Source organism: Labeo rohita, chromosome 22 (genome assembly GCF_022985175.1).
Source record: "Labeo rohita strain BAU-BD-2019 chromosome 22, IGBB_LRoh.1.0, whole genome shotgun sequence".
Taxonomy (NCBI): Eukaryota; Metazoa; Chordata; class Actinopteri; order Cypriniformes; family Cyprinidae; genus Labeo; species Labeo rohita.
Genome location: NC_066890.1, coordinates 40,772,852 through 40,799,428, shown reverse-complemented (window position 1 = coordinate 40,799,428; position 26,577 = coordinate 40,772,852). Strand labels below are relative to the sequence as shown.

At 35.5% G+C, this 26,577-nt stretch overlaps 1 protein-coding gene across 1 annotated transcript in view; it reads left to right on the top strand.

Moving 5' to 3' along the window:
* LOC127153655 (uncharacterized) overlaps window positions 1-26,577 on the top strand; it is a 547,126-nt gene that overhangs the window by 390,633 nt on the left and 129,916 nt on the right. Inside the window, exons 45-50 of the mRNA XM_051094869.1 lie at window positions 4,861-5,034; window positions 6,373-6,543; window positions 7,834-8,007; window positions 9,578-9,751; window positions 10,509-10,682; window positions 10,961-11,134. Of these exons, the coding sequence (XP_050950826.1) occupies window positions 4,861-5,034; window positions 6,373-6,543; window positions 7,834-8,007; window positions 9,578-9,751; window positions 10,509-10,682; window positions 10,961-11,134 (1,041 nt within the window). The remainder of the gene's footprint in view (window positions 1-4,860; window positions 5,035-6,372; window positions 6,544-7,833; window positions 8,008-9,577; window positions 9,752-10,508; window positions 10,683-10,960; window positions 11,135-26,577) is intronic.

The window sequence follows — 26,577 nt, the reverse complement described above, 5'->3', positions numbered from 1 at the left end:
TCCAAAACGCAGTTTGGAAAACCTGAAGTATGTATTTTAAGTTATCTTAATTTGTACATATTAATACGCATTTGTAAATGTCCATTTTAGGTGTGCGGTATGAAATTATGTCATGTTCAAAATGAACCAAAATCAGTTATTTATGACGAATATAGTATATAAATATGTCAGCAAGTATGTCAGTGATCTAAACTGTCCCTTTGACTTGCCTAGTCTTCTAATAGTGATTTATAAATTGAGCTGTCAGGTTGAATTTTGCATCATCAGTTTTGATGTTGTCTGTTTTTCCAATTGTATATACACTGTAAAAAAATTCCTGTAAATTTTACAGTAAAATACTGGCAGCAGGGTTGTAATTTAATTTACAGCATTATCCTGTATTTATTTGATTACAGCAAATAACTGTATTTTTTACATTGCTGTGTTTTTTTGTTTGTTTTTTGTTTTTTTTTTTTTTTACAGTAAACTACTTTTATTTGTGTATTTTATACATGCATATATATTTTCCAGACTGCTGAATATTAATGACTGGCAATTTAAACAATTCATCAACTACATAAGTTTTATGCAGTTTAATATTTTAACAATATTTAACTGCATAAAGTGTTGTATAGTGTGGAACTTAGTGCACCTATTATTTAAAAAGATAATAATAATAATAATAATAATAATAATAATAATAATAATAATAATAATAATTTTGACATCTTAATTTTGGAAAAACAGATCAAATTTTATTTAACATATGACTCTCAAATTTGCATGAAAGAAATGTCATAGAACAGTGCATTTAGTATTATTTTGAATTCCAAAAATAATTGGACATGAAAATATTTACTTGAAACATATATTACCCTGCATAACTTTAAGTTTAACCAACACTGAGCCAAAGTTTAACCAACATCAAGTTAACCAACATGGTCATAATTAAATGGTTCTAAATACCACAAAGACAGTGATGAATTTTCACAACATCATGAACAGTCCAACATGGCCAAACAACAAGGTCCCAAGTGAGTCAAACAAAACTTCTGATCAAAAAAGGAAAACAGTTCAGCTCCAGATGCTGACCCATCCCAGGATGCAAAGAGTGGATAAAAATATTGAAAAAGAACAAAGAGGAAAATACATTAGATTAGATTTTTTTACAAAACAATGATACGGTCAGATACAGACAGAGGGATGACAGATACAGTCAAAAACAGTTAGAGTGATGATTGTGACAGTTAGATACAGATAAACTGCTGTTAAACTGTGTAGGAGATCAGTATGATTTTTTTATGTTCTTTTAAAAAAGTGTCATATGCTCATGAAACATATATTTATTTAAACAAATATACAAGAAAAAACATATTGTTAAATTATTACTATTTAAAAATAAGTTTTTTTGTTTTGCTATACTTTAAAATAGAATTTATTTCTGTGGTGCAAAACTGAATTATTCTCATTTATTATCAGTTGTCAATGTTGTCAATGTTATTGTCAATGTTGTCAGTGAGAAACATAAAAAAATCGTACTAATCCCAAACTTTTTAACTGCAGTGTAGATGATAAAAGAATATAATAAAAGGAAAAAGGGGATCTTGGTGTGTGTATGTACGTCTTACATTTCAGAAATTCCGCTGAAAATCCTTCACTTTGCAAAGAAGAGTGGCAACTTAGGTTCACTTCAGCCAGTTTCTTCTGTGCCATTTGCCCTGTGGTTTTCCTTTCAAATTCTTTGTTACTCTTAAATACCTACAAAACAGTCAGAAAACAGACAATATGTAATTCACGTTTAAGCTTTTGAGTAATCTGAATCATTCTCCCTTAAAAGAAACATCCTTTAACATATCTGCATGTAAAATGCAGGTATTTAAATTCTTAGAATGCAACCATTACCTTTGAATGAATCTCCGTCTGTCTCCTCCTGATAAGGTTACTCCAGAGTGAATATATGCTGCGAACAGGCCAGACAAAAAGATGGGCTGGATTAACTCATTCTTTAAACCAAAGTTAGCAAAAAGCATTACAATCAAACAATAAGCAAATTAGCAAGTTATTTGAAGTTACTTGCACATCTGGCTGCTTACGTTAACCGCTTTAACAGCACTGTTCAGTTTACCTGACACACACTGATCCTCCGTGAGCAGGATGACCGCCAGTTGCGAGCCTTTAGTAACATCACACGTTTGATTTCGGCGCCCGTGTTAACAAATGACTGCCTGTGCAAATTTGATTTGAAACATTCCAGAATTTTTCTCCACATAGTGGACTTCTATGGTGCCTGTTTGAACTTCTAAAATGCAGTTTCAACGCAGCTTCAAGGGGCTCTAAACGATCCCAGCAGAGGAAGAAGGGTCTTGTCTAACAAAATAATAATAAAAATATCACAATTTATATACTTTTTAACCTCAAACGCTCGACTTGTCAATTCTCTGCAATGCGCATTCGAAATCCGGGTCAATAGAGTTATGGTATGTTGAAAAACTCCAATCTCATTTTCTCTTCCAACTTCAAAATTGTCCTACATCACTGTTTTGCCTTTTTTTTTTGTAAAGGACATTTGACCTTTAACTAGTCATCCAGGTGGCTGTTTGATATAAACATCACAGGTAACAATGAGATCAAGTAGAGTGCAGTGTGTGTGTGTATATATATATATATATATATATACACATAGATCCAAAGTTCTGCCATGTAACTCTAGATGGCGCAGTCCGATAGGTCTAACTCAATCTGGTATAATGACATCATCACATAGGGCAGCTGACTGGTTCTCTTCTGTATCATCAGCCAATGAGCTTGCTGCTCAACATTCAAATACTGTACTTGAGTGCAGTACACCTCAGATGCATCTGAAATCAACATCTAAGATAAGCGAATGCTCTTTTACTCCATACCACCGTGCATATAGCGTGGTCTGCCTAATTAATTTTAAAAAATGAGCAACCATTAAAAAAGTTAAACTAAAGCCCCTTTCACACTGCAATCCTATTTCCATAAAATTACCAGTATGACTTTATTACATCAGCACCAAAATGCTGGTAAATTCTGTTATGTCAGCCATCGTAAATGATCTTTAAAAGCTGTGTTGTCTTCATTTACCCGCATGAACACTATAATGTGAAAAGGGTCCATTTAGGCCAAAGTCCCATGCAATGCATTTTTTTTTTTTTTTTTTTTTAGTGTACAATATGCACTTGTATGATAATCTGTGTTATAAAGAAGAATATATATATATATATATATATTTTTTTTTTTTTTTTTTTTTAGACTTTCAGGCTGCAGTATCACTGAAGAAGGTTATAAAGCTCTGGCTTCAGCTCTGAGATCAAACCCTTCACACCTGATAGAGCTGGATCTCACAGGAAATTATCCTGGACAATCAGGAGTGAAGGAACTCAATGATTTACTACAGGATAGACATTGTTCATTAAAGACCATCAGGTGATAAAATACTGAATTTAAAACTTAACCACAGATGTGAAATCAGTTTACAGAAATTTGTGAAAACAATATGTAAAAACAAATTATTTAAAATCATCTTTTTCTGGTAGGTTTTTGAAAAGTTCTGCTGCACAGGAAGCATGTGAGTATCTCACTGAAGTTCTGGGTAAAAGTCCATTATTACTGAAAGAACTGGATCTGAGTGAAGATAAATTAGGAAATCTGAATGGGGAGAAACTCTCTGCTCTTTTGATGGACTCTCATAGCAAAGTGGTGAAAATGAGGCGAGTGAACATGGTTTATAACTTCTCTGATTATTCATTATACATGACTGTCAGTCAAATGTGTGATCAGATATGAAGATCTTTTGATCTGATGCTGATCTGTGTTGAATAATAAATAATGTTGTGTTTCTGTTTAGGCTGAATAATTGTGAGCTGACAGAGAAAAGCTGTTCAGTTCTAGCTACTGTTCTCTCCTCCAAAACCATCCTGAAAGAGATGGACCTGAACAACAGTCGTCTGCTGGACTCAGGAGTCAAAGAGATCTGTGAGGGACTAAAAACCCTGTGTGTGAGCTGAAGATACTGAAGTGAGTACATTTGACCATCAGCTACACCATCAGAGATCAATATTGCACATTGGCTGATGATGACATTACAGTATATATTTTAATTCGTTCATCTCCAGAAGTAGAAAAAAATAGTAAAATTACTTGTTTTCAAACTTAAAGAATGTTTGTTGACTGTACTGAAATAAAAAGCAAACAGAACTGAAAACCTGATATGAAAGTAGGTTATACAGTATACAACCCACAGTAATCACATGTTTTCTCCATTTATCTCTTAATAAAATAATCAAAGGAGATCAATTAGCTAGACAAAGTTGGGTATATGTGCTAACTGTATTACATATAATAGCCTGAAACATATTTAATAATCTATTGATATATGAACTACAGCCATAAAATACTAAATCTAAATGTAAAAAATATAAATAAATAAACCAAATCCATAAAACACTCAAAATTTGAAACTATGGGCAAGTTTGAAAATACAGTACTGATGAAAACTAAATCACAAAGCTGAAATATAACATTGGTTTACAATTAGATTTTTCTTACAATAATGATGAAATGTAGCATCAACTCAAACCGCACATACACAAAAATCACTCCTGGTGACTAGAAGAAAATAGTTGTGCTGCATGTCTGTAACCTGTTTATCTACATGTTCTTGTGATGATTTATGTGGCAGTCAGTCATTCTTTTTTTTTTTTTCTCACATTTATTTTGTTATTAAATTTATGTTTACAGATTGCTCATCCCCCTTTCCGTTAGCCTTGAACTTTGTTACAGTATTGCATTTTGTGCAGTAATACATTAATCTAAACCAAAATGTTTATTTTAAATTTATGCTTTTAATGTTTGTAGACTTTCAGACTGCAGTATCACTGAAGAAGGTTATAAAGCTCTGGCTTCAGCTCTGAGATCAAACCCTTCACACCTGATAGAGCTGGATCTCACAGGAAATGATCCTGGACAATCAGGAGTGCAGGAGCTCAGTGATTTACTACAGGATCCAAACTGTCAACTGAAAATATTGAGGTGAGACTAGATTAAATAATACAAAATAATTGATATGCAGGTGAATTACAGAAATTGACATGATCAGATTTGAAAGATCAGATGTTGCGCCTTCTGTTGTTTTTATGACAACACTGTTTAGCTGTGGTAAAAGTTACAGGTTAAACAGACATTATGGGTCACAAGTATTCAGTAGTTTGGTACCTTGATTTATGATTGTGTTATTGTAGACATTTCTCATAAAAAATATTTAATGTGACCTATTATACTGATTGTTTGCATGGTACTAAACACACTGTAGATTAATTTCCATCAAGCTCACATTCACAACATCATATCGCTGTACAGCAGATCTACAGCAGGCCAGAAATATGTGGTGTGTGTCAGGAGATAAAAACTAAACCCAGATTATGTTCCCTGTTGGTGAATCAACAGTCCAGCGCTTGGTGAATTCTGCTTCATAATGACAGAAAGAGTCAGCATCAAAAGATCAACAGGAAACAACACTATGAACACTTAACTGTTACAAATAAGGGTGCTCCATTCAGGATTTTTGAAGCCAATCACCATTCATTGATCACAGGAAGCAGTGTCTTCCGATACAATCACCGATACCGACCTTTTCAAAGCCTTCTTTTTTATATTGAATGAATGAATGAATGAAAAACAGTTGTCTGTGTTTCACTCTGCCTCGAATCACACTCACGGAAAGCACTTGAGAAAGAGTGTCTTCCACGGCTTCTTCTTTCAACTCGTTTTTAAGTCTCAAACAAGAGACTATACAACATTCACCTTACATGAGGCTCGATACACTTTCAACTCATTTTTTTAGTCTTGGTTAAGAGACTTGTGACATTCCCGTTACATGATTTGAGTGATTTTTACGTAGAAAGGGCAACAGCGCACCACATTAAAAGAAATGAACATTCATGTTTTGATAACCGCTGGCCCACTTCCAAAATGAAACAAAAAAAAAATCATCTCTGAGAGCAAGGGGGCCCCCATTGTTTCGGGGCCCTATGCAGCTTGTGTATCTTGCAAATAGGGAGGATCATCTCAGCCTCTAGTTTGACGCAATAACTGCCACAGGGGAAAAAAAAAATGTCTTTGGTCTGTCTGAGATCGTAAACAGTCATTTGGGTCCATCAGAGTGGGGAATTTTTACGGTAATGTGACAAAAAATATTTGAGACCTATCAAATCTGAATTTAGGACATTTTAGGAGTTTTTAACGCCTTATATTAGGAAAACTTTATTTAAGACTTTTTAAGGACCTGCAGCCATCCTGTACCTTAAAGTTTTTCATAATGCATGTAATATGCATATTGAATTGAATTTTGCTTCATCTTCCTTTCTGCAGATTTTTGGGTCCTGCGGCAGATGAAGCCTGTCAGTTTGTGACTGGAGTTGTGGGTAAAAACCTGTTATACCTGAGAAAGCTGAATCTGAGTGGATGTGAACTAGGAGACACACGAGTGAATCAGATCTCTGCTCTACTGCAGGATAAACACTGTCAACTCAACATATTGATGTAAGTACCTTTAATCATTTAACATATTACAGGTATTTATTGCAAAAACTGAAAAAAAAAAAAAAAAAAAAAAAACAGTAAAAAAGTATTACAAACCAGTCATGTTGCATTCCAAGTCTTCTGAAGAACATAGCAAATGATAAGGTTTTAATCGTTGAAAATGATTCTGCTCCCTTAAAGGAGAAGTCCACTTCCAGAACAACAATTCACAAATAATTTAGATGTTCATGTCTTTCTGTCTTCAGTCGTAAACAAATTATGGTTCTTGAGGAAAGCATTTCAGGATTTTTCTCCATATAATGGACTTAATTGGTGCCCCAATTTTGAACTTCCAAAATGTACACGCTATAAGAAACAGAAAATATTAATTCATTGTTTACCTGGGTCTTTAGTCTATACTTTAGTCTATAATCAGCTCACCTCATCTCTTATCTGACAAGTTTTCAGGTTTGAGTCGTTCATTCATCACGTGACAGCCCCATAAGATGAATGAACAACTCGAAAAACTCAAAGACTCCAAACAGGTGAACTAATTCCAGTACAGAACCTAATAGAATGTTGCGCATGCGAATCACTCCCCCAGATGACTGGTTCTTCCCGAGTCACATTAAAGATTTGATCAAAATGAAAGAATCTTTCAAGAACGACCCATTACTAATTTGTAGCATTGTTTTTATTTTTCGAAAAAAAAAAATGACAGATCATTTAGCTAGATAAGACCCTTCTTCTTTGGCTGGGATCGTTTAGAGCCCTTTGAAGCTGCATTTAAACTGCATTTTGGAAGTTCAAAGTTGGGGCACCAATGAAGTCCATTATATGGAGAAAATGCTGAAATGCTTTCCTCAAAAACCATAATTTCTTTACGACTGAAGACAGAAAGACATGAACATCTTGGATGACAAGGGGGTGAGTAAATTATCTGTAAAATGTTGTTCTGGAAGTGGAGTTATCCTTTAAATCCTTTTTATGATCTCAGCTGAACGGAGATGGTGATTGTGTTTTTTTTTCCTCACACAAATCAGTCATTTTCTGTTGGAAGACTTGTAATGTTAATACTTTTTGAATAAATTGTGACTGTAGATGTATTTCCCTGTTATATCCTGTGGTTTATATTGACAAATGGTTTGGTTTAGGGCCAGGGGTTGAGTTACTTGCTCATAAATGTGTAAACAGTGTAATGTAAATAAAATTGACTGTTTACATTGAAAAATCACACCCTACCATATATGCAATAATGGCAAAATTATTACCCAAAATACTGTCCTGTTTTCTTTCAATGTCTGTCTTCAGTCTGTATGAATGTGGTATCACAGAGAAACAGTGTCTCATCCTGACTTCAGCTCTGAAATCAAACCCATCACACCTAATAGATCTGGACCTCAGTGGGAATGAAATAAAAAACACAGGAGTGAATCACTTATGTGACGTACTAAAGGATTTACACTGTAAACTGGAGAAATTGAGGTCAGTAACATTCACATACAAGAATCAAAATGCTCAAAATCACTTCAGCAGTTTAAACCAAAACACTTTATATTTATTTGTGTAAAATTCTTCACCATAGTATTTTGTGTTGTGTAAAAGGTGTTAAACCCCACAAACAGCACTTTCAAAAAAGCTACTGAATTAATGAATTCCATACAATTCTAACTTCCTCCCTTGTCCAAAATTTACTGTATTGTCTAAAATAAAATTTAGGACTGTTGTGTATTTGCACTTAAATCGATACTGATGTGTGTGTCACTACAATGTTAATGCATCTGCTCCGCTCTGTTCTGTCAGCTTTGCAGCACAGATTCACGCTGTATGTATTTTACGTAAAATGTGGTTCCACAAAACGTACATTTACTTACGTTTTTACAGACAGTAAAACGTACAATACTAAAATCAAGACTTTATCCAGCAATCTTCATCTCCATCCGAGCAGTGAGTCCAGTAGCAACAGCAAATAAACCTGCGCTGAAGTGCATTTTACAAATTCAAATACTGCCGCATCAAGAAACGGCAGGAAAATTGAACGCTCATTGGCTCTCGCCTGCATTCGTCACAGATTGCGACATGCAGTGTTTCTGGTGGGAAGTGTTTGAAAGATGCACAGGTGCCTTCTTCATGGAGTGGATCAGGATAATAATTTGGATGATATTTTCACAGATTAACTATTTCATTTTTGCTCTGCACCTCAAACAAACCTACTGTATTCCGGAGAGGAATGCGACTGAAACGTATCATCATTTGGATTACTTTTGGTACTGCTGTACGTTTTTGCGATAAATAAATGAATGTCTGCCATGTTTTTGTACAGAGAGAGTTATGATTAACATTAGGTTTAGAGGTAGGGATTAGTGACTATAAAAATATTTTAATGCTGTATTGTTACTAAAATGTTAATTTCCCTTATATGTTTTTATATTCGCTATAAAACGGGTAGGTTTAGGTTTGGGGGTAGGTTAAGGGGGATAAAAATCTAAATCGCTTATTAATAAAATGATAAAAATGCATATGTGCCATAAAATGGGTAGGTTTAGGTTTGGGGTAGGTTAAGAGGGCTAAAAATCTAAAAAATTGACATTTAATAAAATGACAAAAACGCACTGATACGAATGAAATAAAAGATGTGTAAATATTTTACATTTTTTAACTAAAATGACATTTTAAACGTTGAAATACGTCTAGATTGTACATTTTAGCATCAATAAAAACATACAAAAATGTACATTTTGTGCCTCCAAATGTTACAAATAAATAAATAAGTATAAACAATGAGACCAGGCTGCACCTTGGGACAGTTAAATCAAAATTGTGAGTTTGTCTGTGGCTGCGATTGCAAAGTGCATTAATTTTTTATTTTTAAAAAGTCATATTTATCTGTAAAAGGTTCAGTTGCAGGACCAACACCTAAACAGAAGAATGAAGTGTTATCAAATTGTACACAGACCAATTATGTGATTAAATGAACATTTATTTATTTATTTATTTTAAGACAAAAATGTTTTTCTTCTGTCTTCTTTTATGTTCTCGCTTTCTCCCATTGTAGGTTAAGATACTGTGAAATGACAGATGAAAGTTGTTCTGCTGTGACTTCAGCTCTGAAATCAAACCCATCACACCTGAGGGTGTTGGACCTGAGTGGGAATAAACTAGGAGACTCTGGAGTGAAAAACCTCAGTGATCTACTGATGAACCCACAATGCAAACTGGAAATACTAGAGTTAGTATCATTATACTGTACAGCAGTTGCAGTAGGATTAAAGTTAGTTTATTAAGTCACCATGAAGTCATAACTGTCAATTCTAAGTTTTTTTTATGGAATATATAATTGCTAATTATATATATATATATATATATATATATATGCACATCATGCACATCATTATTTGTATTATTATTATTATTATTATTTATTTATTTATTTATTTATTATTATTATTATTTTTTTTTTTATATGTGCCCTCGTCATGTTTAATCAAAATAACTTCTCTCTCTCACACAACAACATATCTTCCCTGATGACGTGGGGTGGGAAATCCTGTCAATCCCCTGATATCACAGCAATAACAAATGGCAATTATCCAGCTTTTCATCAAAATTGAATTCCTGCCCTACAGTTTTTTTATTTTTTATTTTTTTCATTCAAATAGCAGTTTCACTCAGACATGCATCACAATAGGGGCAAAACAATACGAAAACAAGAATGTTGATTTTAAATTTCAATCTTAAAATGTCTTAAAGTAATTTTTGATTCATTAACAGAATTCTCATATTTAAGAAGGTGCTCCAGACTTGTAACTAGTATCATCAAAACCTAGTTTCATTTCTGTTTTGGTTTGTGGTCATATAATTAAGTTTCCAGCTTTTTGGCAATGTATTAAAATATTGCACTGTATCATGTTTATTCATGATTCATTTAACTCACACATGAACTTAACATGGATCTGAATCATTGTCTTTTCCTTTTCTGTCTTCAGTCTGTGTGAATGCAGTATTACAGAGAAACAGTGTCTCATCCTGACTTCAGCTCTGAAATCAAACCCATCACACCTGATAGAACTGGACCTGAGCTGGAATGAACTAGGAGACTCTGGAGTGAAAAACCTCAGTGATCTACTGATGAACCCACAATGCAAGCTGGAGAAACTGCAGTTAGTGTTATAGTTTGATTTAAAGTTTACTGTTCAGTTTATTTTAAGACAACAGGGTCAAGTCACATCATTTATAGTATTTAATGCTCAGTTATGCTGGACATTTAGGGAGTTTTATTTTGAATGGACTAAATTAAAAAGTAAAAACATTCTTCAGTTAAATGAAATATGTAATTAATTATTTTTTGGATTGTATATGACATTTACTTATGATGTATTTACTCAAACAGGAATTTTGCATGGTTCTGAGTTATTGTTCTTTCTCTTTCTGTCTTCAGTCTGAGTAGATGCAGTATTACAGAGGAACAGTGTCTCATCCTGACTTCAGCTCTGAAATCAAACCCATCACACCTGAGAGAGCTGAAACTCAGTAGGAATCAAATAAAAAACACAGGAGTGAATCACTTATGTGACGTACTGAAGGATTCACACTGTAAACTGGAGAGATTGAGGTCAGTAACATTCACACACAAGAATCAAAATGATCACTTCAACAGTTTAAACAAAAACACTTCATATTCAATATCTCATTATGAGTCTGAGAACATACAGTATTTGTGTAAATCATAGTGAATTGTTTGTAAAAATGATTTATTGCTGTTTGTCTGTTTGTCTGTTAGTCTATATGACTGTGGCATTACAGATGTTTCTTCTTTAACTCAGTCTTTGACAAACACAAAAGCACTGCATTTTCTAAAAGGGCTTAATTTGAGAAACAATAACATAGGAAACTCAAAGCAGCTCAGTGATGTGCTACGAGACTCAAACTGTAAACTGAGGTGAGTAAATGTCTTTCTATGGTATTAAAAAGTTCTGCATGTACATTTAGTCATGGTCCTGAGTTTACTTTGACAAGAGACCTAACTTTACTGTTATTCACTAAGACTAATATTAACATGTTTAAACTAGAGTACAAATGGCTAGTGAAAGTTTTAATCTAAAATAACATTTGTAATTGCTCTTTGTTGTCAGTCACATAAACAGTAAATTAATCAGCATGAGTTTCTTCTTTACAGTGACTCAACAGGTGTCACAGGCTCTTCTGCAGTCACATAATTATCTGAACATTATTGATATTTTAAACTGATCATATTAAAAACATTAATATTGTTTTAGAACTAATAAAGACAGGAATTTCATAATAGATTAATTTGTTACACTTAATTTTACTTTTTGAATTGAAATATAGTAACTAATTATGAAAAAAACTGATTATTTGATCTTCTTTTTTTTTCTTACAGTCTAGACCATGAACAGACTCCAAACCCCACTGGTGGCCGGTTTACATCCTGGTTCAAATCTTGGATGTCTTGACCCATCATTATCAGATGAAGGAGTCTCACTATAGCACTGTAGCTATGAAGATAATTAATGTGTGATGTGACGTCTGTATATGTTCATTAAATAACTGAATATGAGATTTGTAATTAACTAAGAGTATCAGCCAAAAAACTGAAAATCAATTGTTTAAGTGAAAAGTAAAAAAAAAAAAAAAAAAAAAAAAAAGATGTATTTGTCCTATAAAAATGAAAATCTAATATAATCACTGATGTTTCAATGTTGCCATCCAAATCAGAGCCAGTGCTGTTACTAATATTAAGGATTCCATTCTGTCATTTGATGGTTTAAAAAAAAAAATAATAATATATATATATATATATAGAATATGACATCATGGAGAGGATCCCTGCAAACCATTACAACTGTCAAGGTCAGTAGATATATTTACCTTTTTATGAACAGGGACGTTTTGTTGAGAAAAACAATGATTGACATAATACAAAGATGATTCATTTATATAACTTTATTGTTTGTGCTCTCTGTCTGTGATTTCTAGGAAAGTAGATATAAGTTGGATTTGAACCTGTGTGCCAGTGAGTCAAAAGCTCTTCCATGTCCTGAATGAACATTTGTTTAAAACTAGATTTTTAAAGGATTTCTGTTTAGTCATACTTATTTGTCTTTGACTCAAAGACAAACCTCCCATAAGCATTAAGGGACCTCCCAAAAAATATACTTCCAGGGGGTCCCCTGGTTTTTCAATAAAAATATAATACTTCAAACACAAAACTAGTGAAAATGAAATGAAAAGATTTGATTGCTGTATCAGAGGCGTTCAGAACAGTTATTGCTGAAACCTGGAGTTTTGTTCAGATTGTGCAGATGTACGAACTATGAAAGTAACAGATTTATTTATCATACAGTGTGTGCACAGCTTCATTGATTATAAGGTTAGGGTTAGGGTTATGATTTATGAGTGCTTAAACACTCGCTAGACTGACTGTGCTCATTTAGAGTGTGTTCTTTCACTGCGTGATTCAGTCTAATAAAAAGCATTTTCCCAAAATTCAGGATATGGGGGCAAAAAAATTATATAATTTCATACAGGTAATCAATATCACATGAAGAGTGCATTTTTTTTTTTTTTTTTTTTGCGCAAAAATCACAAATATGATATTGATTTTATACAACAGTGAATATTAAGAGACTTACGTTTTAGACACCATATTGCCTATTTTTGCTCTATTTCACCAAAAATAAATAAGTAATAATCCCAAACACAGCCACTGCACTGTTTTGCGTCTCTAAATAATTCGGATTCGGTTCAATCGCAATGACTCGCTTATTAACTGTGACTTACTGACACCTACTGGCGGTTGTAATTTCACATTTAAAGTACCTTTTCATTTAAAAAAAAAATATATATATATTTTAAATATCAGCGTTTAACGTTTTGGGATTGAAATATTAAAACATGTTTCATGAATTTGTAACTGCAGGTTAAATGCATTCATGTTCTGCATTAAACAGTGGGTAAATACATGTAAATGCCAAATCAGATGCAGTGTTTGTGTTTCCTCTACACTGAAAAGATGAATTTTGTTGATAATGATTTTATTTGTGTGATAACAGCCTAAAATGTCTTATTATTAAGTGACACTTATTAAGAGACTTTACTGATTAAATATAATCTGGTTAATCTGTATCTGGTTAGGGGGACACCCCAAGAGCTTTGACACAATTCATACACTGCTGATAAGGTATATTATATTATAATGTTACAGGATAACATAGTGTCCTTGGGGGTTGAAGAGGCTTTCCTTTATTCACAATATTCCTTCCAATTTTTTTTGTCCTTGACCGATCACATACCAGCAGAACAGTTAGGCTACTGTTAACTTTAAACAACAAGGTCTTTCAAGTACACTGCCCATCCTACATTCACAAGCTTTATACAATCAGCGGGAAAAGAGCAGCTGGAACAAACTCAAGCTACGAAGCCCTCAACTGGACAGTATGATGGGAAAATACTTGTCAGTGCTTTTGCATCAGCTATCAGTGTTGCCAGATTGGGCGGATTCCTGCCCAGTTGGTCAGTTTTGAATTTCATTGTGCGGCTAAAAATTGATTTGAGCAGGTGGACAATATTTTGGTGTCTGGTTTGGTGTCAGTTTGACGGTTTTCAAGTATCTATATTGTATAGGCTATCTGGTTAACAAACAAACCAAATTGTGCATATATCATATCAGTCATCACACACAGGCACACTGCAAAGACAACTGGTATTATATATTGATTGGTATATCCTTGAAAGCTTTGATTTGATTATTTTTGACTGCATAATTTTGTATTATGTTCTACAGTATGTACTTCACAAAATACTACTTCTGGCTCTGTCTTAAGTTCTTTTCATTTAAACTGGCTTATTGACTGTTGACATTGAAAATGATGCATGTGTTTTTTTCGAGGGTATCGGTTTATTTCTTGGTTTATTTCTTGGTTTATTTCTTGGTTTATTTCTCTCTTATTTTGTTTTAGGGAGTTAAAATGGTCTTTATCAACCTTGATTGACATGGTAGTAACATTCTATGACATTATCTTGACAGTTTAAGTTTTGGACGTTTTTTTGTTAGAGTGGGTGGGTTTTTGTGAGGTTTTGGGCTGGAGGTAGTCCATCCAATCTGGCAACACTGTCAGCTGTGAAGAACTGGCATTCGCTCTCAAAATGTGAACCTCTTGAGACCCACACCAGAAGAAAGCTATTCGTTTTGTTTGCATAACAGGCTATGTTTCATTTAGATTTCAAAGGCAGATTACATTCATACAAACGCGACAGACACAACCCAAAGCGGAGAAGTTTTGACATTTTGAGCAGCACTGAGGGGGCTCTCGCTGCACTGAACACGCACCGTTGGGCTCAAACTAGGCATTTATGTATGATTGGCAACGCGCGCTCAGCACCGATAAGACACAAGATTGGCTGCCATTGCAGTTAATCATACTCAATGTCTAGAAACAGCAATCAGCTGATGACGCAGAATCTTTTACCAGAGAATGGAATTTGTTTTAGAAACATACCACGTGACAAGCAACAGGCGAAGACGGGGAAACATCCAAATCTTTTCAAATACTTATAAATTCTCTTCTTAGTGCACAAGACTGCACGTAAGTTTTAATACCTCCTCGATTATCTTTTTTTTTTTTTTTTTTTTTTTTTTGGTGAAACAGCAGGAATGTGAAATTATTATGTTAAGAAATTATTAAAAATAGTAAATGGTGTTTATCTGAGAGTGTAATGATGCAAACATGTTTCCTGTGAGGGCTAGGTTTAGGGTTAGGGTTGGGTTAGGGGATAGACAATATCGTTTGGTAAGTATAAAATCTATAGAAGTCTATGGAAAGTCCCCACAATTCACAAAAACAAACATGTGTGTGTGTGTGTGTGTGTGTGTGTGTGTGTGTGTGTATGAAGAGTTCAGATGCAAAACCAGCTAAAAGCCATCTCGGTCAAAAATGAGATAATGATAGTGAGTGAATGCTCCTGACACATATTATATGTCCATCAAATACTTTTACTTGAATGCTCCTGACACATATGTCCATCAAATACTTTTACTTTATATATATATATATATATATATATATATATATATATATATACATATATATGTACACCTGTGTGTGTGTATATATATAATATTAGATAACTTATGTTTAAATAAACAAATGTGGCACTTAAAACAATTATGGTTATATTTACCACAAATCACCTTTGCAAAACCATGGGAAGCAAAGGCAAGATCTGCCATCTTACAACTCCTAGTTCCAGTTCATGGAATTTACCCTGTCTGATAGTGCCAAAATCTCATGGTACCTTCAGATTTTGCACAGAAAATATCCCAAGAATTGCATAGATCATGTTGGCTCTGCGTGCTTTGAGAGTAAGCTAAACCTTTTGGCAAGAGCCTTTAATAGCTAGAGCTGCATATGCCTTTGTTACACCGAACTGTGGCTTATGTTAATCTCAAAGACAACGGATATGGATGGACTGTCTTCTCTTACACCAGTGCAGACTAAGCAAGCTTTAATATTTACCAGTTGGAGTTTATGTACTCATTTGAAGTTGTTGCTTTTGGTTTCACAATTTATTATTATTTTGTTTTTTCATGTAATTTTAGTTTTGTCTTTTGCCGCTGTTTGGTATTATGTATTGGCATTATGGCATATTGTAAATATACAAATAATAACATAATAATTTAAAATAGGATTTCACTGTGCATGCATAACATATCTTGAACTGAAGTACATATGTTAAATAATTTGACTTGAATGAACGTAAAATCACTTAAAGTGGCAAGGATCTCAAACTGAAGTCTTCTGTATCAGCAGTGATGTTTAAGATGGGGTTTTGGGGCAAACAGTCATCAGAACTGAAACAATCATCATATGGCCTCTAAAAAGAATAAACTTGCTTCTCTACTTTTTAAACATTAATAATGTTACATATATGTTGCAAAAAGATAATATGTTTTAAATCCAAAGATACTGCTGAAATTATTTGCTCTGGATTGTTTTTTTGTTTGTTTGTTTGTTTGTTTGTTTGTTTTTTTTCTCTTCCCAAGTGGTAACTTTGAGTTTACTGTTGTAAAACTGTTGAGTCTACAAACCTCTTATATGTATTGATAATGTCACGAGCCGGGTTTGATTCTAGTTATCTGTTCTTTGTCTTGCCCTCTATCCTAGACTCAGCTGTTCGCGGTTACAATTAGCGCTTGCGCTGATTGGAACGGCACCTGTTTCCTCTTTGCAGTGATTTCCCAGCCTATTTCTCTCTGCTTGTTCCTAGGCTTTTCGCCAGATTATTGTTCTCTGCTACTGTTCCGTCTGTGTGTCTAAGTCTCAGCTCTGGATCAAGTCTTGTCAACTCATGTTTAGTCACAGTTGTGTCTTGTCACGCTATTTACCCGTATTTTTGTCAGCCATCAGAAATACCTTGCCAATTCGTTAACCGCCGGTACTATTGTTCCATCCACCTCTCCCGCCGGTGTGGGTTTTTTTTTCATTAAGAAGAAGGATGGTTCCCTGCATCCCTGTATAGATTATCGTGGCCTTAACAAGATAACTATCAAGAATCGGTACCCTTTACCACTTATGTCATCGACCTTCAAGATTCTGCAGGGAGCTAGAATCTTCACTAAAGTCGACCTTTGTAATGCTTATCATTTAGTGCGCATCAAGGAAGGGGACGAGTGGAAGACCGCTTTTAACACTCCCCTAGGCCACTTCGAGTACCAGGTTCTTCCGTTTGGGCTTGTCAACGCCCCAGCTGTCTTTCAAGCACTTGTGAATGACGTCTTGAGGGACATGCTGAATATTTTAGTTTTTGTCTACTTGGACGACAAACTTTTTTTTTTCCATCCTTCCCCCAAGAACACGGTCAATATGTATGTTGTGTGCTCCAACGCATGTTGGAAAACTGACTTTTTGTTAAGGCAGAGAAGTGCATTTTTCACACTAGTTCTGTAACATTTTTAGGTTCAGTCATGTCTGCCGATGGCATCATTATGGGTCCAGCTAAGGTGCATGCTGTTTCTGATTGGCCTGTCCCAGATTCTCGCACAGCTCTCAAAGATTCACGGACTACCCTCTGACACAGTCTCCGACAGGGGCCCTCAATTTCTCTCTCAATTTTGGAGGGAATTCTGTCAACCGCCAGTCTGTCATCAGGGTTTCACCCTCAGACCAATGGGCAAGCCGAACACGTCAATCAGATCCTCGGGCATTTACTCTGTACGTGGGTTGGGCGGAATATCCTTATAACTCGCTTCCGTCATCTTCTACCTGTTTATCTCAATTTCAGGGTTGTCTAGGTTACCAGCCACCCCATTCCCCTCCCGAGAGGCGGAGGTTTCTGTTCCCTCCATCCAAGCCCTTATTAAACGCTGCTAACGTGTCTGGAGGACCGTGCGCTCTGCATTGTCTAAGTCCAGTGAACGCACATGTCGAGCCGCTAAACGTCGCCACTCTAAAGCCCCTCGTTACATTTGTGGCCAGAGAGTGTGGCTTTCCACACGTAATCTTCCCCTTCAATCTCAGTCTCGCAAACTAGCGCCTAAATTTGTTGGTCCCTTTTCGATCGTCAAGGTTCTTAGTCCAGTGGCAGTGCGTATTAGACTACCTTGCTTTTTACAATGGGTGCACCCGGTTTCCATGTCTCATGTATCAAACCCGTTATCTGCCCGCCCTACCGTCCTTCCCCACCCTCCCCCCATGTCCTTGTCAAGGGTTCTCCTGTTTTTAAGGTCAAGAAATTGCTGGCCGTCCGCCCTCGGGGAAGGGGTTTTCAGTACCTGGTCGATTTGGAGGGGTACGGCCCGGAGGAGAGATGCTGGATCCCAGCCCGGGACATTCTGGACCACTCGCTCATCGAGGACTTCTTTCGCATCTTGCCAGCCTTCTGCCATGGGAGCGCCATGGGGGCACTCATCGGGGGAGGGGTACAGTCACAAGCCGGGTTTGATTCTAGTTATCTGTTCTTTTCTTTGTCTTGCCCTCAATCCTAAACACAGCTGTTCGTGGTCGCAATCAGTGCTTGTACTGATTGGGACGGCACCTGTTTCCTTTTTGCGCTGATTTCCCAGGCTATTTCTTTCTGCTTGTTCCTAGGCTTTTTGTTCAGATTATTGTTCTCTGCTACTGTTCCGTCTGTGTGTCTAAGTCTCAGCTCTGGATCAAGTCTTGTCAACTCATGTTTAGTCACAGTCGTGTCTTGTCACGCTATTTACCCATATTTTGTCCAGCCATCCAGTTGCCTGCCACTGCTGCTCACTCCCCTCCGGACATCGCTCTCTGGACTGGTCTACACAGCCTAGTGTGTCGCCCCTCGCCCTGCTGTCCCTGAGTTTTTTCTCCAGTATTGCATACGCCCTTTTGGCCAGTGAACTGCATACTGCCTTAGTTCTCTCTGTTGTGTTTGGTCATAGCATAGAGAATTATGAAGATCTGTACATAATTAGTCTTTTGATTTAACAGATTTTGGAGCTCCGGTAAATATTTAATGATTTTGTTGTCAAGTTGTGGTTTGATTAGTGTTTTGTTTTGTTTTATTTTATTTTTGCTAAATTATGTTAATTGTGCTCAGCTATAATACCTACATTTTCTGTAAACAGGTGATGATGAAGGACTGAGTGTTGGTGATTAGCTCATCAGTCTTCATTAGCAAAGGTAACATTGTAAGTTTGCTCTGTTTGCTTTGTTTTAAATTTTTGAGCTTTGCTTATAGTAAATGATTTAAATGCTTATCTGGGATTTTATTCATTGGTTACAGTTTTTTTATTTATTTATTTTTTTTTTTTTATGGTGCAGATTCTAAATTCTGTTAACTATAAGTAGCTTTGCAGCTAGGCCTATATGTCAAATAACAGAGTATTATTAGAGTATCAGCAGACTGTTTAGTTGTAGAGGAACAAGTTAACACACAGTTGCAACATTACTTGTAGTCAGTAGAATGTCTGTTAGGGAAGTCTCAAAATGAAGTATTAGGTAGCATGAATCACATAAGCCTCTCTCATTTGAAAGCATTTTTTTTTTTTTTTTTTCATTTTTTCATGTTTTGACCAAATACAATAAAAAGAAAAGGAGCAAGGAATTATGGGTAATCAATAAACACTTCTTCTGCAGTGAGCATTATCAGTGAGAATAAGAAGTTTGTAAAGTGAACAAAAAATGTGGAGGTTTTTGGACAGTACTGAATTAAATTTCACTTGCTGTGTCTTATTTGGAAGGAGCAATAGAATTTATACTTTCATAATTATGTCGGCGCAGGTGAAAGCCTACACGACACATATGGTTCAAAATGTGCAGTGCAGCGGTCAGCATTTGTCAGTGTCAAAATGTTTGAAATGGCCAATGAAATCAAAGAAGATGGGTATACTGTTCACAGAAGTCGTGCCCAAGAAGTAAAATAATTCCAGTGCTGCACTTTTTGTAGATGTAAGCAGCTGACCATGATGAGGTTGAATAGGCTACAGCAATATTTGCCGATGGTTTAAGAAAAAAATGTTAAATAGTATGGTCATGTGTCTGGTTTTAGGTCAGTCAGCCTGGTTTTTAAATACCATGTCTGTCTACTGACGGATGCCTACTTGTCCACCTTTTAAGACTATCACTATTTTAAACTTTTTCCAATGGTATATAATAAATAAATAAATAAATAAATAGTTCATAAATGAAAATCGTTTAAGTTTAAGCTTATATTAAGTGATGTAGTCTGCAGTTTAGACACATTATCGTCATTATTAAGTGTTTTTGCTCCAAAATAGATCCAGAGTCACAGCAGAATTTGTCTTCAATCAACATTCAGATTTTTTTTTAATAAATTAAGCCAATGATTCAATTAACTATTCATAAAGATAAATGCCCTGCCCTCAAATTACACCTGTAAACCCTTGTGCTCTTAATTCAAGTCCACACTTTCATGGCGTTTTTTGTCAAAGTCGGAGCTCAGTGTAGGTTCAGCAGATATGTACATTGAGCACGCATAGCAGCACTCTCTGAAAGCTAAAATGACAAATGGGACATCCTATGGAACCATGGACTTAACAGACACACACACACACGGTGGCCATTGTAAGTCTGCAAGATTGCAAGTGATCATGAAGTGTTACTTGGAACAGGACCATAGTCACTTGCTTTGTTACTGAATAAAGTAGCTATTTTGAATAAATCAGGTAAATGAATGAATCAATAACTAATTTAAGTCATTAAGACAGTGACTTGTTGCCACCTACAGGCAGTTTTAGTTTCTATATATATATATATATATATATATTTTTTTTCTCCAAAATGTTGTATTACTTTGGGTGTACTGACTTTTCTGCAACATGGAACTTTATAGTGTTTTACACTATTGTCCTATTTATTACTGTAAAGTTGCTCTGACACAGACTGTTATGTTAAAAAGCACTGTATAAATAAATGTGACTTGACTACTATCTATTAATACTACTATCTATTAATCATGTGTTTAAATTATTCCAGTGCCATCTGCAGTGTAAAGATGGATTTTGTCTGATTTCATTTGATCAGTGACAGCCTTAAGAGTCTTTTCTAATTGTATTTATTAAATGTAAAAATTAAATGAAAGGCGACATAATTTTAAAAAGGTTAGAAAAGCTGCTTTTATAAAGGAAAAGTAAAAATAAATATCGACCTATTTCTTTAGGTTAGTATTAAAGAATGTTGTGTGGCCAATTGTGAAATATTTATTTCAGAAAGTTGCTTAGGCCTATAGCATTTTGTTATTAACATTAGAGCCTATTTGAATATTTATCTTTAAATTTACTGATATGGTATATTATATTATAATGTTACAGGATAGCATAATGTCCTTGGGGGTTGGAGAGACCTTCCTTTATTCACAACCTTCCTTCCTACTTTTACATACCAGCAAAACAATTAGGCTACTGTTAACTTTAAACAATACAGTCTTTCAAGTAAACGGAAAAGATTACTGCCCATCCTACATCCACAAGCTTTACACAATCAGCGGAAAGAGAGCAGCTGGAACAGTGTCAAACTATGGAGCCCTCAACTGGACAGGATGATGTGAAAATGCTTGTTATGCTTTTGCATCAGCTATCAGTGTTGCCAGATTGTGTGGCTTCCTGCCCAGTTGGGCAGTTTTAAATTTTATTGTGCAGGTAAAAATTGGTTTGGGCATGTCTACAAAATTTGGGCTGGTTTGGGGTTGGTTTGGGGTCAGTTTGGCAGTTTTCAAGCATCTAAACTGTATAAACATCTAAATCTGATTAACAAACAAACCCAGTTGTGCATATACTGCATCCAATCAGTCATCACAATGTAACTAAACACACAGGCACACTGCAAAGAAAACTGGTATTATATATAGATTGGTATATCCTTGAAAGCTTTGATTTGATTATTTTTGACTGTGCAAAATGTTGTATTATGTTCTACAATATGTACTTCATGAAATACTTCCTCTAGTTCTGTCTTAAGTTTTTTCCATTTAAATTGGCTTATTGACTGTTGACATTGCAAATGATGAATGTGTTTTTTTGAGGGTATCAGTTCATTTCTTGGTTGCTGTTTTTTGACTGTGTCTGCTTGCATGGGCTATTTTAATAATATTTGGTAATTCTCTTATTTTGTTTTAAGGAGTTAAAATGGTCTTTATCAACCTTGACTGACATGTTAGTAACATTCTATGACATATTATTTTGACAGTTAAAGTGTTGTACGTTTTTTTTTTTTTTTTTTTTTTTTTTTTTTTTTTTTTTTTTTGGAGTGGGTGGGTTTTGTGAGCTTTTGGGCTGGAAATCTAATCCAATCTGGCAACACTGTCAGCTGTACAGAACTGAGATTTGCTCTCAACATGTTTACGTTCCCCCCAGAAACTAAATTTTGGACGGAGAATGAAAGTATAGAAACCGGCATGTGATAAACGCAAGAAGGAAGCTATTTGTTTTGTTTACATAACAGGCTATTGTATTTCATTTAGATTTCAAAGGCAGATAACATCCAAACAAACGCGACAGACACACCCCAAAGCGAAGGAGTTTTGACGTTTTGAGCAGCACTGAGGGGGCTCTCACTGCAGTGACAGCGCACCGTTAAACTAGGTTTAAACTAGGTTTTAATGTATGATTGACAACGCGCGCTCACCACCGATAACTTTTAAAAAATGAAGACATGAAGACAAACACAGTATTGGCTGCCGTTGCTGTTAATCATAGACAATGTTTAGAAACACACGCAGCTGATGATGCAGAATCTCTTACCAGAGAATGGAATTTGTTTTAGAATCGTACCACGTGACAAGCAACAGGAGAAGACGGAGAAACATCCAAATCGTGTTAAATACTTTTAAATTCTCTTCTTAGTGCACACAACTGCACGTAAGTTATAATACCTCCTCCATTACAGTTTTTTTTTTATTTTATTTTATTTATTATTATTTTTTTTTTTTTTTTGGTGAAACAGCAGGAATGTGAAGCGAATTAGAGGCCTACAGTAGTTTTTATTCCGGAGCGTTAAGAAGCTGCTGGACATAACTTTTGTTATTGAAACGCGTCACTGCAAAAGAATAGTAAATTACTGTATGTACCTCCTCCATTTTCTCTCTTTCATTTTAGAATGTTGGTATTTCGAATGCTAAATCGAAAGTATTTTTAAATCAGACCGTTATGACAAAACAATTCAAATTCAAGTTAATGAAAAGAGTAAATGTGTGTAAATTATATGAAAACCGCAATACTGAAAGTAAATGTAAAAAGTCTTGAACACAATGCTGTCATCTTTGCTGCCACGATAGATACATATTTTTATGTTGTGAGGAGATGAGACGTGTCTGTTAATCTATTGAAATAGTAATTACAATACATTGCAAAATTACCATTTATTTGTTCTATTATAGTTGTTGCCTGTTTTTTTTTTTTTTTTTTTTAAGCCTGTTTGTTGCTAACTCAACATTCAGAATTTTTTTATCAGTTTCATCACTCTGAACTATCATGTTTAATCATCTCAGTAAGATATCATCATCTCCAGGTTATACTGAGCAGTTGATTGTCTTCACTGACGCCAGTGCTGATGTTTGCATTGCCAGTATAGCTGCAGGATGTCAGAGGAGAAAGTAAAGAATGCTCCGTCTGAGATGAGTCTCTCAGAGAAACAGAGGTAAGACTGAGTCTATTTTCAGAGAATCATTTGAAACACTACTTACATTAATTTGTTTGTTTTTCTCATTTATCATCTGCTGTGCTATAGTTCAATTTAGAACTTCCTGTAAATAGACAATTGCAGGTTAAAAATACCTTAAAAGTGGTCTAATATTTAATTCACAGGAACTTTTTATCACAAATAACTTAGTTTATTATGTGACTCTCTGAAACATTAGATTCTGATTGGTCAGTCGACACACTCCTTTGTCTGATATTTTCTCATAAAGCTATTTGCATCATCAATAGCAACAGAGTATAACAGACCGATCTGGGTATTTAAAGGCGATGCTTCTTTCATGTCTCATGCATTATATTTCAAGCTGACGCTTTTTTTGTGCCTCTCGTATTACAGTGAGGACTTTTTGCATATTAGTTGTACTGAAAATGAAATGACTGGCTGGATGTACATCAGTGTGCACATTTAGTGCATAGTAAATGTCAATAATGTGGAATTTTATTACTTGGAACATAAAAAAATATGCCTGGCAAACAGGACTCGATATTCACACATATACAATGCTTCCACCATGACTAGGTGTTTTGGGACTCTAAATAAATTATTTTAACAACATTCTTGACAGAATGAAGTAACAGCTACCAGTAATTACAAAAACTGACAGTTGGAAAACAAATACCTGAAAAGGTACAGGTGCTGGTCATATAATTAGAATATCTTCAAAAACTTGATTTATTTCACTAATTCCATTCAAGAAGTGAAACTTGTATAATGCATGCATTCATTCCACACAGACTGATATATTTCGAGTGTTTATTTCTTTTAATTTTGATGGTTATAACTGACAACTAATGAAAACCCCAAATTCAGTATCTCAGAAAATTAGAATATTGTGAAAAGGTTCAGTATTGAAGACACCTGGTGCCACACACTAATCAGCTAATTAACTCAAAACACCTGCAAAGGCCTTTAATTGGTCTCTCAGCCTAGTTCTGTAGACTACACAATCATGGGGAAGACTACTGATTTGACAGTTGTCCAAAAGACGAACATTGACACCTTGCACAAGGAGGGAAAGACACAAAAGGTCATTGCGAAAGAGGCTGACTGTTCACAGAGCTCTGTGTTCAAGCACATTAATATGGAGGTGAAGGGAAGGAAAAGATGTGGTAGAAAAAAGTGTACAAGCAATAGTGATAACCGCACCCTGGAGAGAATTGTGAAACAAAACCCATTCAAAAATGTGGGGGAGATTCACAAAGAGTGGACTGCAGCTGGAGTCAGTGCTTCAAGAACCACTACACACAGACGTCTGCAAGACATGGGTTTCAGCTGTCACATTCCTTGTGTCAAGCCACTCTTGAACAACAGACGGTGTCAGGAAGCGTCTCACCTGGGCTAAAGACTGGACTGCTGCTGAGTGGTCCAAAGTTATGTTCTCTGATGAAAGTAAAGTTTACATTTCCTTTGAAAATCAGGGTCCCAGAGTCTGGAGGAAGAGAGGAGAGGCACAGAATCCATGTTGCTTGAGGTCCAGTGTAAAGTTTCCACAGTCAGTGATGGTTTGGGGTGCCATGTCATCTGCTGGTGTTGGTCCACTGTGTTTTCTGAGGTCCAAGGTCAACGCAGCTGTATACCAGGATGTTTTAGAGCACTTTATGCTTCCTGCTGCTGACCAACTTTATGGAGATGCAGATTTCATTTTCCAACAGGTCTTGGGACCTGCACACAGTGCCAAAGCTACCAGTACCTGGTTTAAGGACCATGGTATCCTTGTTCTTAATTGGCCAGCAAACTCGCCTGACCTTAACCCCAACTAAGTATTAAGTGCTGTACATGCTCATACTTTTCATGTTCATACTTTTCAGTTGGCCAAGACTTCTAAAAATCCTTTCTTTGTATTGGTCTTAAGTAATATTCAAATTTTCTGAGACACTGAATTTGGGGTTTTCATTAGTTGTCAGTTATTATCATCAAAATTAAAAGAAATAAACACTTGGAATATATCAGTATGTGTGGAATGAATGTATACATTATACAAGTTTCACTTCTTGAATGGAATTAGGGAAATAAATCAACTTTTTGAAGATATTCTAATTATATGACCAGCACCTGTAAACAATAAACACAATTATGATGAAATGGATATTGGGATGGGGAACCAGCGTTTCACTTGACTGTAGCACTTCAGATTAATTTGAATTAAACTGAACTTAGTTAAACTATACAAACCATTTGACACATTACAAGTTTGACAGAGGAACCCCCCCCTCTCCCCCTCTCCCCCTCTCCCCCTCCCCCCCCCCCTCTCCCCCTCCCTCTCCCCCTCTCCCCCTCTCTCTCTCGCTCTCTCTCGTTGTGCGCATGTGCGGGCGTTTGTTGAGCGAGCGAGAGGAGTGTGCGGTGAGTCTGAGTGTGATTTCTAAAGGGAATCGTAATTAACAATGAACTTACACATGTACTTCCTCTTAGCAGTCCGTCCAGAAAGATTGTGATATCGAATGTCCCTCCTTTTGTTTCTGATGATTGTATTGCTAAAGAGTTGTCTTCATTCGGTAAGCTAGTATCACCTATTAGGAAAATAGCTCTTGGCTGTAAATCACCTCTGTTGAAGCATGTAGTGTCTTTTCGGAGACAAGTTTACATGATCTTGAAAAACAACACTGATGAATTGAATTTGTCTTTTAATGTTAAAGTTGAGGGCTTCAACTACACAATCTATGCTACATCTGAGAGCATAATGAAGTGCTTCGGCTGCAATAAAATTGGTCATCTGATACGTGCTTGTCCTGACAAAATGGATGGAATTGATGCTGCTCAGACAAACTTTCAGAGTAATGTTTCTGAGGCTGTATCCCTCACAGATGTTGTTGCAGCATCTATTGTTGATGAATCAGTCGCTGATGTGCCAGTTGTG